Source organism: Schistocerca nitens, chromosome 5, assembly GCF_023898315.1.
Source record: "Schistocerca nitens isolate TAMUIC-IGC-003100 chromosome 5, iqSchNite1.1, whole genome shotgun sequence".
Taxonomy (NCBI): Eukaryota; Metazoa; Arthropoda; class Insecta; order Orthoptera; family Acrididae; genus Schistocerca; species Schistocerca nitens.
The window spans coordinates 246921076-246936977 of NC_064618.1; the positions used below are offsets into that span (position 1 = coordinate 246921076).

At 39.9% G+C, this 15902-nt stretch overlaps 1 protein-coding gene across 7 annotated transcripts in view; it reads left to right on the plus strand.

The window, feature by feature from the left end:
• The window catches only part of LOC126260848 (interaptin), a 212946-nt gene that overhangs the window by 167710 nt on the left and 29334 nt on the right, over positions 1–15902 (plus strand). For all 7 annotated transcript variants that reach the window (XM_049958253.1, XM_049958252.1, XM_049958256.1 and 4 more), the window contains 2 exons: positions 3356–3480; positions 14840–15001. In XM_049958253.1, the coding sequence (XP_049814210.1) occupies positions 3356–3480; positions 14840–15001 (287 nt within the window). The remainder of the gene's footprint in view (positions 1–3355; positions 3481–14839; positions 15002–15902) is intronic.

A 15902-nucleotide genomic window follows, 5' to 3' on the forward strand; every position in this document is an offset into this window, starting at 1 on the left:
GACACACAATGGCCCGCAAGTGTGGCAAGTACTAGGAAATGGATTGGTAGCCTGTTGTTAAGTTTTCGTATCCATCTACTTGTTTGTAACATAATAAAATATAAGATTTATGCTTGTCTAATATACTGAGAGAACATACCTCAAGTAGTTCAGCCAACCAGTATTGGGAGGAAGAACAAAAGCTATACAAAACTATTACATCTGTATAGAAACAATCATATTGTAAACAGTAATATTTAGTTTATAATAGAGGGAAACATTCCACGCAGGAAAAATATATCTAAAAACAAAGATGATGTGACTTACCATACGAAAGCGCTGGCAGGTCGATAGACACACAAACAAACACAATCATACACACAAAATTCTAGCTTTCGCAACCAACGGTTGCTTCATCAGGAAAGAGGGAAGGAGAGGGAAAGACGAAAGGATGTGGGTTTTAAGGGAGAGGGTAAGGAGTCATGCCAATCCCGGGAGCGGAAAGACTTAACCTTAGGATTTCTATGTGGGAATGACCAGCAACAAACTGTCCATTCGCATGAATGGACACAGGCAGACAGTGTTTGTTGGTAATGAGGATCACCCTGTGGCTAAACATGCCTTGGTGCACGGCCAGCACATCGTGGCACAGTGTTACACCGTCCGGGTTATCTGGATACTTCCCACTAACACCAACCTGTCAGAACTCCGGAGATGGGAACTTGCCGTTCAGTATGTCCTCTCTTCTCGTTATCCGCCAGGCCTCAACCTCCGCTAATTTCAAGTTGCCGCCGCTCATACCTCACCTGTCTTTCAACAATATCTTTGCCTCTGTACTTCTGCCTCGACTGACATCTCTGCCGAATCTCTTTGCCTTAACAAATGTCTGCTTGTGTCTGTATATGTGTGGTTGGATATGGGTGTGTGTGCGAGTGTATACCTGTCCTTTTTTCCTCCTAAGGTAAGTCTTTCCGCTCCCGGGATTGGAATGACTCCTTACCCTCTCCCTTAAAACCCGCATCCTTTCGTCTTTCCCTCTCCTTCCCTCTCCTTCCCTCTTTCCTGATGAAGCAGCCGTTGGTTGCGAAAGCTAGAATTTTGTGTGTATGATTGTGTTTGTTTGTGTGTCTATCGACCTGCCAGCACTTTCGTATGGTAAGTCACAACATCTTTGTTTTTAGTAATATTTAGTTTGTGTGATGCGGGTTGCGTTCTTGGAACAAACTTCACTTTGGAAGCAGTTGCCGATAAGGACTACTTATTACAATGTCAAACCTTACAAAAACATATTTGAGCTTCATTTTATTTCTTGATAATTTCTTCGCCAGTCTACACAACTGTGTTTTTATTTGTGTTCAGAGCTGCACAGTTCTATCGATTAAATATTTGACGGAGAGCAGCTGTCCACCCTTGAGGTTTTCAGTTTCAAAGTAGGCATGTAACGTGCAAACCATTTATTTCAACAGAACTTGCATGCCAATCCCCTGACCGAGAGAACAATTTGGAACTTTTCCACTCATGACCTTCGATGAACTATCTTGGACACTGTTCAATATCACACAACAAATAAAAGTATCAACATATAACACTTTCAGCAATAAAATAGATGACAAACAAAATCACAGGGTCCAATGATCAAACAGGATAGCCAGCTGCCCGTAACTTGAAAGTGCGAGCAGCAAGTGTTCAGGTTGTGGACTCAAGGTTTGGCAATTTCAGATGGTTACTGCAGCAACAGGCATCATGAGATTGGAGGAATGCGGTCTGGGCCTACCATGTGGCCTCGTCCCTGCTATTTCCATCATAGCTGTCAATCCTGAACACACTATAATGGTAGCAAGAGAAGGGTGCCAGGCACAGCATCTGGAGGCTATGGGAGAGAGGGGAGGGGGAAGCGAGAAAGAGGAGCAGAGAAGGGGAAAAGGTCAGTGGCTGTTTTCAGTGTATGGCCCCCATGAGGGTGAGGGGGTGTGATTTGGGAGGAGGTGATAGTTTTGGTGTAAGTTGGTAGTCAGAGCCATATAAAAAGCTGTACAATAATTGCAGCAGAGGTGGTGTATGATGTGGCTGCTTTCACAAGGTGTCTGGCCTATGTCGTTTTAGGATATTTCTGTGACAAGACAGGAGTAGGAAGTGCTGAGTGGGTGGATAGGGCAGGTCCATGGATCTTCCATAGTGTTATGGTTCAGGTTGTAGTTCAGTTTCGCCAGTTTGGGGTGGTGTTTTGTGGTGAATGGGGTGCTGTGTAGTTGCTTCTTGGGGGTTGGGATATGACACGGGAAATCTGTTAGCAAACTAGGTCTGGGTGATAGCTTCTTTCTACCAATGCATTTGTGAAACCTTCAGCATACTGTGCATAGTTTTGTCACTGCAGATAAGCCATTCCCAGGAAGCCGGCCTGCATGGGATAATTTTTTGGTGTGGAAGGGATGCCAGCTGTCGAAATGTGGTACTGTTTGTGGTTGGTGGATTTAATGTGGACAGAGGTGCAAATGGAGCCATCAGGTAGAGGAGGCAGCCAACACCCAGGAAGATGGCATGCTGGGTTGAGTAGAAGGTTGGGTAGATGGGGAGAAGGTGTTGAGGTTTGAAGGAATGAGGACTGGTTGTTTTGGCCCTGAATCCAGATCGTGAAGGTAGACAAAAGCTTTTTGTTGTGCCCATCCGCAAATTGACAATGTCATTTTTATGGTGAGTAGCAATCCATCCTTTTCATAATATTTTTGTTATTCCGCCAAGGACTTTCCAGTATTTAATTTTTACCTTAATGGTCTTATTGCGAGATATAAGTAGGAAGAAGCAATATATTGTTTGAGTCAGGTGAAAAGAAACTGAAATAAAACAGAAATTGTGTGTGTGTGTGTGTGTGTGTGTGTGTGTGTGTGTGTGTAGACGAAATTATTTTATACTTTTTTGTCAGATTAAAACATGTGGTAAGGTAAAAATTTATTTTTATTTATATTATTATTTTTCAGTCTCACCTTATATTATCACCGTAGCGAAATTGGCACAATTGGCACATAATACTATATTTCACCCCCTACTCTCTCAGAAGTGTTCGCCCTCTGTCGTCTTTCATTGTGTCCACACAACAGGGGGCAGCCCCCCCCCCCCCCCTCATCCCAGCATCTGAGTGACCTGTTACGTATAGGTCCTGTCTATACTTCCTCTGCCTGTCCATCTTTTTTCCCATTCCTAATAGTTTCAGAAGCTAGCTTTAATGTTTTTACTTTTAACTGTGAATGTTGACAATAGAAATGTTACCTTATGAAGGCAAATATTGGCCTACCATTGTAACTTTATACTTTTTTTTCTCTCAAGTAAATTCTCCTTTTTATGCAATACTACATATTTAAACAACTTTTTATTTTTACAGGAAAAAGTTAAAATCTTGGAGAAAAAGATTGAATCCTTAGAAATAAAACTGAAAGAAAAGGATGAAAAAGAAAGCAAACTAAACAAGAAAATTGCTGAAATGACTGAAGGACAGGAACAAATAAGGTACCTATTCTGTGGATTGTGGTTGCTTATTTATTGCAGTCAAGCTGTAAGAATCATGTGTCTCTCTTGGTGGATTATCAGTTTTTGAATAGTGGTACTCCAAACTGGATCACAATAGTGTATAAAAAATCTTTGGTGATTGGATTATTACATTAATTCATGAATAACGTCATAATATTCCTGTAAAATTTTTATTTGACTTGTAGGCTAACATAATTATGCTTTGCCTTGGGCTTATTCCATTTCAAATGGCCAAAATTTAAACAAGATCCCCACCATTTTGATGAAATTGTCAACAGGGTGTCTGTACGGGTCCTGCATGAAACAGTACCAAATTGTAGCTTGATAAATACTACGATGAGGTCGCTAGCAATGCTTTTGTGAAGGGCAGTTGTCCCGTATTACGACAGATATTAGTAAATCACCAGAGTTGTTTTACTGTAGCTCAAGATCTAAGGGGCCTCCCATGCTAAAAATTGGCAAGTCTGCTCAACTTTTTGGTATAACAGCTTAGTTACGGAAATAATTCGTAGTGTACAGCAGATCACAGTTTGCTGGACAGTATCTCGTAAATCTTGTCATGACAAATTTTGATTGATCATATTTTTGCAGCTTCTATCGTCTCATAGAGTGACTGAGAGAGATCCTTCTTTTGGGTCAAAATCACCATCAGAAGCAATGTTAGGTGTAATTGCTTCTTGAATTTCACTTATCTTTCTTTTTGAATAACCTCTGCCATCCATCATAGACACCCTGTTGAAATTTCAGTGGAGAGATCCCAATAGCAATTAAGCTTGCATTGAATGATTCCGATGGATAAATTCCTCTGTTACAGCTTCTGACTGTGATGAAGCTGGATTCCGTTTTTTGCTGCAAATTGTTTTCAACACTTTGGGCAAATTTTCTGATCAGCTATTCCCAGACTGACAATCCGTAACCCATTTTCACAGAATGGTTATTTAATTAAGGTCCACGCGTTCTTTACTTGTAATAACTGCCTTGTCATGACAATATTTATGAGCTACTTTGGCAGCAAATTGTGAGAAATATGCTGTATGCTAAGCACTTGTTCAGCAACAAGGCTGTTGTACCTAAAATATTGAGCAGAATCACAAAATTTCGGTGTGGAAGACCCCTTATATCAGGGGCAGTCAAGATTTCAGCTCGCAGGCTGTGCCTGGGCATGAATACAAAGTGCTCAGTCTTGCTTCACATTACACCACTACCATGCCATACCCTCTGAGCACAAGGAGGGGGAAGAGGGGAGAACTGTGAACGCGCCACATACAACTTGGTTATATGCTTCACATTTCTCAACAATATAGGTCACAAACTAAGCAAATTTTCATTATTATTAAATAATTTTTGGCACGCTGAAGGCATAATTTTTAATGTGGTATAGACTGCCAGCTTACGGGCAGAGCGCAGACAGAGTCACAGTGGGTCACACTCCATTTGCCAAGTAATTGTGACTTATTTGGTTTCATAATCCAAAAAGGACTTTCACACAAATACATCGATCAAAATATTTTAGCACTTTTGTAACCTCATTATGAATACATGGAAAAACTGTCTGAGGAGAGCATTGTAGACATCGTGGACAGTTTTGACGTAAAAAGATTTTGTCATAAATAGAATTACCTCACAAGCCAATCAATTAAATCTGCACATACCCAGGGGTGCTTTCAACTCAAATGGCATAGTCTTGAAAACAGCTCGGAATCAGATGTAAGATTGACAGTGCCCTCAAAATCATTATAAAACTATCCTTTTAATTCTTTCTAAGCTACAATAAATTCTTCAAACCTCACATTTCCTGGCGTTAAACGCCAGTGAGCTTAGGAAACTGCACTGTATTTTCCCTTCTGCAACATGATTTCAGAATGTGTTCCTTCTACAATGTGATTTTCTTTTTAAATGCGTTCCCACCATATCAGAAGAAGTTGCCTTCAGTGTCTTATTCGGGGCAATTTGCAGTCAAGTCCACTTAAAATGTGAATTCTGCACTACATTCCGGGTGTTGTAATTTTTGTTCCTGCATTCCTTTCTTCTTCAAAAGATTAAACAGTAGCAATTTCAACTAAATCTTTAATTCTTCCTGCATGATATTGCAATGTTGTTTCATAGCAGATATGCACTACCTGTCACTTAAGTGAATTGAGAATTCTCATCACTCTCTGCTCTCATTCCCATTTATTTTAAAGGATTGTGACGATAGATCACTAGACTGCCTCCTTTGTGCAAACAGCTATTGAACCAGTAAACATTCTTCATACCACGAACAAATAAAGTTAAACAGCACTGACAGCATGATTCTGTCAAAGTCAGAGAGTTGTGTGAACTAAAAAATGCCACACCACAGTGCTAAATGGAATGTTGCTCTGTTCTGAGTACTTCTGAGAAGAACCAAGCAAAGTTAAGTGACACACCAGGCTTGGCCTGCCCATGGTCCGTACATGCTGCACGTGTGACATTCCACACGCCATGGCCGGCCCTGCCTTAGATAATGAGTATAGACCTGAAAATGTAGCATTTATTTTTAGTGAAATTCACACAAATTTAAAGGGTTGTACCCAATGTGTCTGAAAATGAATCCTTAGTACTTTGAAATTGACTGTTTAAAAGAAGTGGTGATTGGGAAGAGTTTTACCTGGAATGTTTGCTCTTGCAGAAAATGGACAGTCTTTTTCCAAATTGGTCTTTGCTTGTTTTCTCATTTTGTGTGTGTTTTAGCTTTCATAAAGTGATTTCTGTTGAGAAACAGCAACATTATCTGGACTGTGAACTGATATAAGGTGTTTGCCAATTTTTCCCCCACCCTACTCTATAATTACAAAGTCTGCAGAATATGGAATCCAACCTTTTGTTAGTGTCCATAGATGTGGGACTCTTACTTGGCAACAATACAGACAGAACAGATGGCCCATGCAAACACACTTGTACCACCTGCTTCTCGCTGGGCAGCCAGCTTTCACTCATGTTGTGTGTTTCTGCTCATGCAGAGCTGACGTAGTCAAAGGGATCACCAATCCCATCTGACGTTATGAGGGTGGTAATCAAACTCTGTGATGGACTAGTATTTCAGTATTAGTCTCTTCACTCATTTGAAAATAGGAAAAGAAAACAGTGTGCAACACAAAGCACTAACTAATGCTTGCAGTACCAGGCAATTGCTTGCTGAGCTTGGCAGTGTCGTAAACGAGAAAGTCCTGGCCAAGTCTCTACTAGTAGTTGACGCAACGACAGTTCAAAACACCCGCCACCTAGAACAGTCACGTTAAAATGTCTGCATTTTACTAACTTTAAGGTACTAGGTCTCATGGCTCGTGCCTACTGTGTATTGCTACGTGTGTGTCTTATGAAGGGTATAAATAAAAAGTCAAATGGGGGGGGGGGGTAATGCAGGAGTAGGTCTAATAATGAACAAGATCATAGGAATGCTGATAAGACACTACAAACAGCATAGTGAATGCGATATAGTGAGAGAAGGAAAAATTTTAGGTGAATATGGACTGGGGAAAGGAATGAAAGAATGGTAGAATTTTGCACAGAGCATAATATAATCATTGCAGAGACCTGGTTTAAGAATCATGAGAGAATGTTGCCTATGTGGAAGAGACCTGGAGACACCGGAAGGTTTCAGCTTGATTGCATCATGGGTAAGATGGATTTTGGAACCAGATTTTAAATTTTAAGACATTTTCAGGGGCTGATTACCATACATTGTTTTGTGGTTGTGAACTGTAGATTAAAACTGAAAAATTTGCAAAAAGGTAGGAAATTCAAGAGACAGGACCTGGATACGTTGAAAGAACCAGAGATTGGTAGAGTTTCAGAGGGAGCATTAAGTAACGATTGACTGAAACACAGAAACTGAATACAGTAGAAGACAAATCAGTGTCTTTGAGAGCTGAACTAGTGAGGGTAACAGAGGATCAAGTAGGTATAAAGGCATTGCCTAGTAGAAATCTGTGGATCACACAGTAGATATTTAATTGAGGAAAGGAGAAAATACAAAACCACAGCAAATGAAGCAAGCAAAATGGAATAAAAACATCTAAACATGAGATCAATAGGGAATGCAAAATGTCTTAAGTAGGAATGGCTAGAGGACAGACAAATGTAAGGATATGGAAGCATACATCTTGTTGGAAAAGGTAGATACCACCTGTAGGAAAAGTAAAGAGGCTTACAGAGAAGAGAAAAGCAGCTGTATGAATATTAAGAACTTAGGTGGAAAACTAGTACTAAGCAAAGAAGGGAAAGCTCAGAGGTGGAAAAAGAATGTAGAGGGCTATACAAGGCAATATTATTGAAAGGTTAAAAGGCATAGATGAAGATGAGGTAGGAGATATGATACTATGAGAATAATTCAACTGAGCACTGAAAGACTGAGGTCTGATTTGGGAGGACAACAGTTCAAACCCACGTCCAGCCATCCTGATTTAGGTTTTCTGTGATTTCCCTGAACCGGTTCAGTCAAATTCCGGGATGGTTCCTTTGAAAGGGCAAGACAGACTTCCTTCTGTAATCCAATGGGTCCAACCAACCATCAAGGTCATAACAAGGCCTGAGGAGTAGACGCATTCCATCAGAACTACTGATAACCATGGGAGAACCAGCCATGACAAAACTGTGCTATCTGGTGTGCGAGAAGTATGAGATCAGAGGAATACCCCCAGACTGCATAAAAGATCTAACAATTCCAACCCTAAAGAAAGCAGGTGCTGACAAGTGTTAACATTGCTAAATTATCAGTTTAATAAGGCATGGTTGCAAAATACTAAAACACATTCCTTACAGAAGAATAGAGAAACAGGAGATGATCAAATTCCTGAGAAATGTAAGGACATGCAAGGCAGTACTGACCCTATAATTTCTCTTAGAAGATAAGGAATGACAACTTTATGTTTATAGCATTTGTAAGACTTACTTTGACAACATTGACTGGAATACACACTTTGAATTTCTGACAGTAGTAAGAGTAAAATACTAGAAGCGTAAGGCTATTTACAACTGGATGGTAGGAGGGCATGGAAGGTGAGCAGTGGTGGAGGATGGAATCGGGCTGATTTGTAGCCTTTCCTTGATATTATTCAATCTGTACATTGAGCAAGCAGTAAAGAAAAATTAGGAGTAGTTAGGGTTTTGGGAACAGAAATAACAACTTGGAAGTTTGACGATGACTTGTAATCCTCTGAGACAGCAAAGAGCTTGGAAGAGCAGTTGACTGGACTGGAAAGTGTCCTGAAAGGAGGATGTAAGATGAAAACCAACAAATTCAAAACAAAGGTACTGGAGCATGATAGAATTGAATCAGGTGATTCTTGGGAATTAGGTTAGGAAACAAGGTGGTAAACATAGTAGATGGGTTTTGCTCTTGGTGCAACAAAATAACTGATGCTCAGCAAAGTAGAGAGGATATAAAATGTGGAATGACAGTGGCACGAAGAGACTGTGGAGAAAATGAACTTGTTAACATCAAATATGATTTGTGTATTAGCAGATCTTTTCTGTAAGTATTGGTCTGGAGTATGGCATTGTGTGGAAGCCAAACATGGCCGATAAACAGTTCAAACTAGAAGACAATAGAAGTTTTTGAAGTGTGGTGATAAAGAAGAATGCTTAAGATTAGATGGTTGATCATGTAAGTAATGAGGTGGTACTGAATATAATTAAGCAGAAGAGAACTTTGTGCCACAACTTACTAAAGGAAGGGATTGGTTGATAAGGACACATTCTGAGACATGAAGGAATCACCAATTTCGTATTGGAGAGAAGTGTTGCGGTGGGGGGAGGTTAAAAATTGTAGACAGTAAGCATGCTTAAAAGCAGTAGGTTGCCGTCATTATTCAGAAATGAAGAGGCTTGCGCAGGGTAGAGTAGCATGGAGAGCTGCATCACAGAAAACAAAATGCCGTGATCATCAGCTCCTCTTCTTCTTGTATAGACCATTCAGCCACCCGTACTTGACATAGCACCAAAGCATCTAACTCCCTGATACATTGTTGCGTTCATGCACTTCCTATTTTGCGAACATGTTTTTATGCATAATGCACATCCTCTTTCCAAATTGTGCTTAAGATTATGTGCAACAGTGAAAATTGGTTAAATTTTCAATATTTGTATGCAGAAAATAAAGACATTTCAAAATATCTGTGATAAAATAGTTCATCTGGATAGAATTCAGTATGAAATAACATTTACTAGATGATTTCGTGTTCTCCCATTTTGAGGCAAAGTTCGCATGTTCTGAGGTTTTTGACGGCGATTTAAAGTGTGGAGTAGACGTACAAACTTTCCACTTCTTTTACATGAGGTGACTTACTTGAGATTCGCAGCCGATCTTGTTTGCTGGCTGGCTGCTGGAAAACTCTCGACTTCGTCTCCGTAGAATGATGCTACGAGGGTAATCCCAAAAGTAAGGTCTCCTATTTTGTTTATAAGTACAGAACTCTGTTTGTGTGGCAGTTGGTCACACTGTTATGAAGAGTGCTTCACGCACTGTGTGTAAACATGCGCACGCTGCACTGAGGCGCTCAGTCTTGGCATGGCAGCCGTTGAGAAAGGAGTTCCCATTAGATGTTACTGCCAAGTGCGAATTGTGCGCAGTTATTCAGTTTTTGAACGCAAAGGGCACTGCGCTGATTGAAATCTATCGCCAATTGACGGAAGTGTATGGAGAGTCGTGCATGGATGTCAAAAATGTTCGTAAGTGGTGTAGAGAGTTTGCAGCTGGTCTGACCGAAATTCACAATGAACAAAGGAGCGGGAGACCTTCAGTTTCTGAGGAGACAGTGTTGAAGGTTGAGCAACGCATGTGTGAAGATCAGCGGATCACCCTGGATGATCTCTCTGTGTTGGTTCATGAGGTTTCCCGAAGCACCACTCACAGAATTTTAACAGACACATTGAACTACCGGAAGGTGTGTGCAAGATGGGTACCACGCATGCTGACTGAGGACCACATGCGGCAACAAGTTGATGCTTCCCACACATTTCTTCACCACCTTGCAGCCGAACAGGACAACTTTCTGGACTCAGTTGTCATGGGTGGCGAAACCTGGGCATACCACTTTACACCTGAGACCAAGCAACAAGCACGCCAGTGGCGGCATCCTTCGCCAAAGCCGCGGATATTCAAACAAACACAGTCTGCTGGTAAAGTCATGTCAACCATTCTTTGGGATCGGAAAAGGGTATTGTTGGTAGACTTTATGCCCACTGGGACCACAATTAACGCCAACAGGTACTGTGAGACTGAAACAACTCAAACGTGCAATTCAGAACCGGCGAAGAGGAATGTTGAGCAAGGGCGTACACATTCTCCATGACAACGCTCACCCACACATTGCTCGGCAAACTGTTGCTCTTCTACAACAGTTTCAGTGGAACATAATCACCCACCCACCCTATAGTCCTGACTTGGCACCCAGTGACTATCACTTGTTCCCTAGATTAAAAGAACATTTGGCCGGAAAGCAATTCAGCTCCGATGACCATGTGAAAGAATAGGTTCATAACTTTCTGAACAGCATGGCGGCGAGCTGGTATGACATGGGCATACAAAAACTGCCACAGCGTTTAAAAAAATGCATGAACAGAAATGGTGACTGTCGAAAAATAGCTAAATGTTCAAGCTGTAAACTGATGTAAACTATTGTAGAAATAAACAGGTCTATGTACTTATTAAAAAAAATAGGAGACCTTACTTTTGGGATTACCCTCGTAGGTACGGGAATATTTAAGGATCTGTCTACTCTTGTGAAATAAGTATACATGCGAACTTTACGTTTCGTTAACTAACGGTATATTTGAACTCACTTTCCACATACATATATGACTTCTAGTAAGTCACTCGATCCATCAGATACAAATTTAATTAGATTTATAAATGAGGTTGCCTAATAACCACGACCCTATTTCACTTGAATCATAAAATAGGTCTTGCCTCTACCAAGGCTGGATTAAGAGTTTTCAAGATTACTTTTTCAACTGTTCTTCTTTCACATAACAATAATCAGTGACACAGTACACACAGAGCTGCATAAAATCTCCATGGTTCTTCCTCTAAAACATCTATGGAATTGCCGACAAGTACCTGTCAGAGCCGTTCGACTGCTGTTTCTACCTTCTTCCCGCGACTGATTTTAAACATGCAAACACAGACATGTGACGCGCAATAGGTAGGATTTTAGCATCCCACACTCGTATCTAGAATATCGTGTGTTCAAGACAGTAGAAGGCTGAGTGGTTGTAGAATTTACACAGAAATTCTCAAATCACTACGATGTATATTGACATCTGTCACGAAACATGAATTTTTCAAGTCTATAATCAAGAGCAACAGTAAAGCAAACTTGGTAGTTCATTCATATCTGTAGCGATGTGGAACAGCTGGACTTGACAAAAGCCTGGCTGGTGGCCCTAAATTACTACTCATCAAGCTGTAATTTGGCATGGCTTCATACAAGACTATAGAAATACCATCAAAATTGGAGAGAGTGGAATGGGGCCCCTTGAGCTATTTGACATGAAATAACCCTTTCGTAAATTCTTAGAAAATAGTTCCTTAACATCACAGTTTACTTGAGGAGTTTTGTATGAATAGTGTCTGGAACTGCTAACTGTACTCTCAAACACTGTTGAGTAAACAGATTAATATTTCATTGTGTTGCCTCAAAACACCATGTGCTTTATCTCATTTATGTTCACGGAATATTCAACTTGCTGTCAGTGAGATAATTTCTGTGAGGTGTGGAAGGCAGAGATACCTCAGCCGAAAGATCGTTTGCCTGCCAAAGGCAAAGGTCCAGGTATGAGTCGCCTGTGCTTGTGAAAATGGATAAACAATTTACATTCCACCAATACTTTTCATTGCCCTAGGTAACAAATTGTGGATAGTGAAGCCAACCACCCAACCAGGGTGGAGTTCCTTTCAGCATCCATATTGGACACAATCTGCTGATGCAAGGGTTTCTCCTCCAGTGAGAGGACCAACCTGTGTACAATACTTGTCCTGTGCCACTGACATTATGACGTTTTAGTTGTTAGTATTGCACTTCCTGACAAGTGGGCAGCTCAACAATTGCCTGTGAACTTGAACTCTGCTTTAGATGACAGTTGTACAAGTGTAGCATGAACTATAATTTTGTGAGGTAACTGGACCAAATGTATTAATTGGCCTACGGGTGATGAGAAATTTTAGTAGATGTGACAAGCCAGCTGTAAGTGTTTTCAAAAACTTTGTGTTTTTCATTCCATTAGTTCATTTTTAATATTCTTTATTTTCATTCATACAGAATCTTTAAATTTTGTAATTGTGTGCTTGTGTATATGCTGTCAATAGCAAATCTATCCACAGATTTTAACATTTTTTTGGATAGGCTGATTACTTCCCCTTTTTTATTTATGGTCATCAAGGCCCAATTTGAAGACATCTGTTTTATTACATCTTTCGCGGAAAATTATTTTATTCTAGTCTAATTAGTTGTGGTTCAGCTAATAGAAAAGCAAGATTTTTAAGCTATATAACTCTTGGGTAGAGCACTCAGAGCAACAGTAGGCCTTGTATCTTCTCTTTTTGGTTTACTTCGTTGTATTACACGTCACCATTTTGCTTCCGGTATTGTTATAATATTCATATGCTTACTGCCCACCATAGGTGCTATCTACAGTGTTTTCACTTCAAGAACCCAAACACATAGGTGCTATCTACTGTGTTTTCACTTCAAGAACCCAAACACTCTTAACAGCTAGAAAATTCAGGCATCAGGATGTATTTAGCTGTCCCTTCACTCAACAAATTGTTTGTTTCGCTTGCGGGTGGCAAAATAGTAGGTAATTTTCCAATAAAATTATTGAAAGATTCACCAGAAATGTCATTGGACAACTTCTCAGCCTGAGCAGCTTATCCAAACAGCAAATTTTGTGTGTGCATGGCTGATGCAGAGTTGAAAAACCGAATACGAATGGATTTTAATTTTTGGCAGAAGTCGGAAGAAAAATGAATGAAATGTGTAAGAAGAAATGTCTTTGATTATGTCCAGTACAATACATTTGAAAATATATTTTTACTGAACCCTTAACCATAGTGATAATGAGTTGGATGGTGTTGTTATTGTAACCAGTACTGTGAACAGTGATTAAAATTTGGCCCATTGAAGTAATCAATGAATTTGCTCCTCACAGAGAATCCCTTAGCTTTAGCTTTCAACTGCTAAGGCCTACTAAGGGTATCATGTTGTACTTGGCAATTCATTAATTTCTGATCTGTGTTGTAAGGCAGTGGGAACTGGTGTTCCTCTGCATTGTCAAACAACTGTTTTGTTTCTGAAATGTTGTATGCTCGTTCTTCTTCATGACTAAGAACCTTTGCATTACTGCTTTGCACTTCCTTAGTGCTCTTGCCAATAATGTAGTCTTCCTCCTCTTCTGTAATTTCCATGTGATTTTGTAGTGCCAAAATTAACAGCTTTTTAGGTCTATCACTGTGCTGCTTGTTTTGCCTTTGCTGCTTCTGCTACTACTGCCATGCTGCATTGCACTGCACTTGCAATATCAAAATGTTCATTGCAGCGCACTGGACCTGTGCCAGTGAACCACACAAAACTGCTCCAGTCTTGGAGAAACAGTAGCACCCATCGATTTCCAACGAACTAAGAGAATAAGTTCAAACCTTTCTGAAACTTTTTCTCACATTGACCCCCCCACCCACCACCACCACCACCACCACCATAAAAAGTTGAAAGGGAAAAAGGTTGTAAACTACGTTTTGGATGTTGATTTGCTAAAAATTCCGTGTCACTTACTCTGTTGGCCAGAACGTTTGCACATGTTATCGACATGTACTACTGAAGCCAGCTATAAAATCATGTTGTTGTACAATACATAGTTTAGCAGATATGACGTGATAAGTATTGAGTAACATGAAAAACCATTTTTTCTCAAAACCTTAGATATTTCTGTTTCAATAGCACAAAATTTTCATTGGATTAAGAAAAGAGTCAGATGGTAGTTTTCATATCACTCTATCATGTACAGTTGTCAAATTATATAGAACTCCATTTTAATTTTTTTCGTTCTGTCATGCGCCATCTCATACCTAGGAAAACGTTGCATCCTGCGGCTGCATCAGACAGCAAAAAATGCAAGTATATTCAGCAGCAGGCTGCGATAAATTTCCGCACTGAGGGAAGCATAGTTTTAGTAGATTAACAACAGATTTTACTGTACTTACTAGTACCTTTGGTCTTAGAATCTGATACAAGGCTGCAGTACTTTCTCTTGATTTGAATCAGTCATATTGTGTTAATATTTTTACTTACTAGTATTTCTGAGTACTTGTATTTCATTTCAGTATTATTATGGAAGAATACGAGAGGACAATTGCTGGACTCGTTTATGAGAAAGAGCAAGAAAAACAACGCTTTGAACATGAGAAAGAGAACCTTATAAAGGAGAAAGATACTGTGTCTGGCCATCTTGAAAATATTGAAATTGCCTTTTCAGATGTTCACAGGTATGTTGTCCTTGCAAATCAGAGGTCTTGTAACAAGTATTACAGATAATCAACTTTTTTTAAAACAAGCTGTTAACCCGTGTTGCAGTATTACATATTGTGGTGATTTGTAAACATGTCTTCAGACTGATTTTGTGGATATTATGGTTATTTCTGCTTCATAACGAGACTGACACTAAATCTCTTTTGGTTTTGGATATCACTGAAAAAATATGAGCATCACTAAATACACATTTTCATCTGGGCACCAGTTTGTGTTGTCAGTCTGGTAGAACTAAGTACTTTGTGCATAAATCAGCTGATAGGGTCTGATGCTCTTATCTCAAAGCAAGTTGCTTAACTTCACATCTAAGCAAGCAATCATACAAAAGTAAAGTTAAAAATGCATAGCTCATATGTATAAGGTTGAGAAATTGTTTGTTGGGGGTCAAGACACTAAACAGCAAGGTCATCAGCCCCTTGGTCAATATGTAACGCATCTGGAGTTCGTGATGTCAGCCAGAGATTTGATTGGATCATGAAAGTACGTAACAGTGGTAAAATGGATGCCAGAGCTGAGCAACAATTTGAAATGTAGTAAAACAATTGCAGAGTACAGAATGCCTTCTATTGGGGGGATTTGTAACAACAAAAGTGAGAAAGTTAATAACATAATGGTTCTCAGTTGGACTGCCCCAATAAAATAAAGTGGCAGATATAATTAGTTGACTAGAAGTGTGACACCAAGTGATTGTTCCCCGGGGCCCTGCGTGTGACAGTCATCCCACCCCTGATCTGTTAAAGTGTTAAGAGGGAGAAGCACCCACTGTTTGGTGGAATGATACCCCTAAAATTGGAGGTAGGGTGCATCACAAAAAATGGACTAACCACATCTAGACACATTTAAAACAGAGTAAAATAG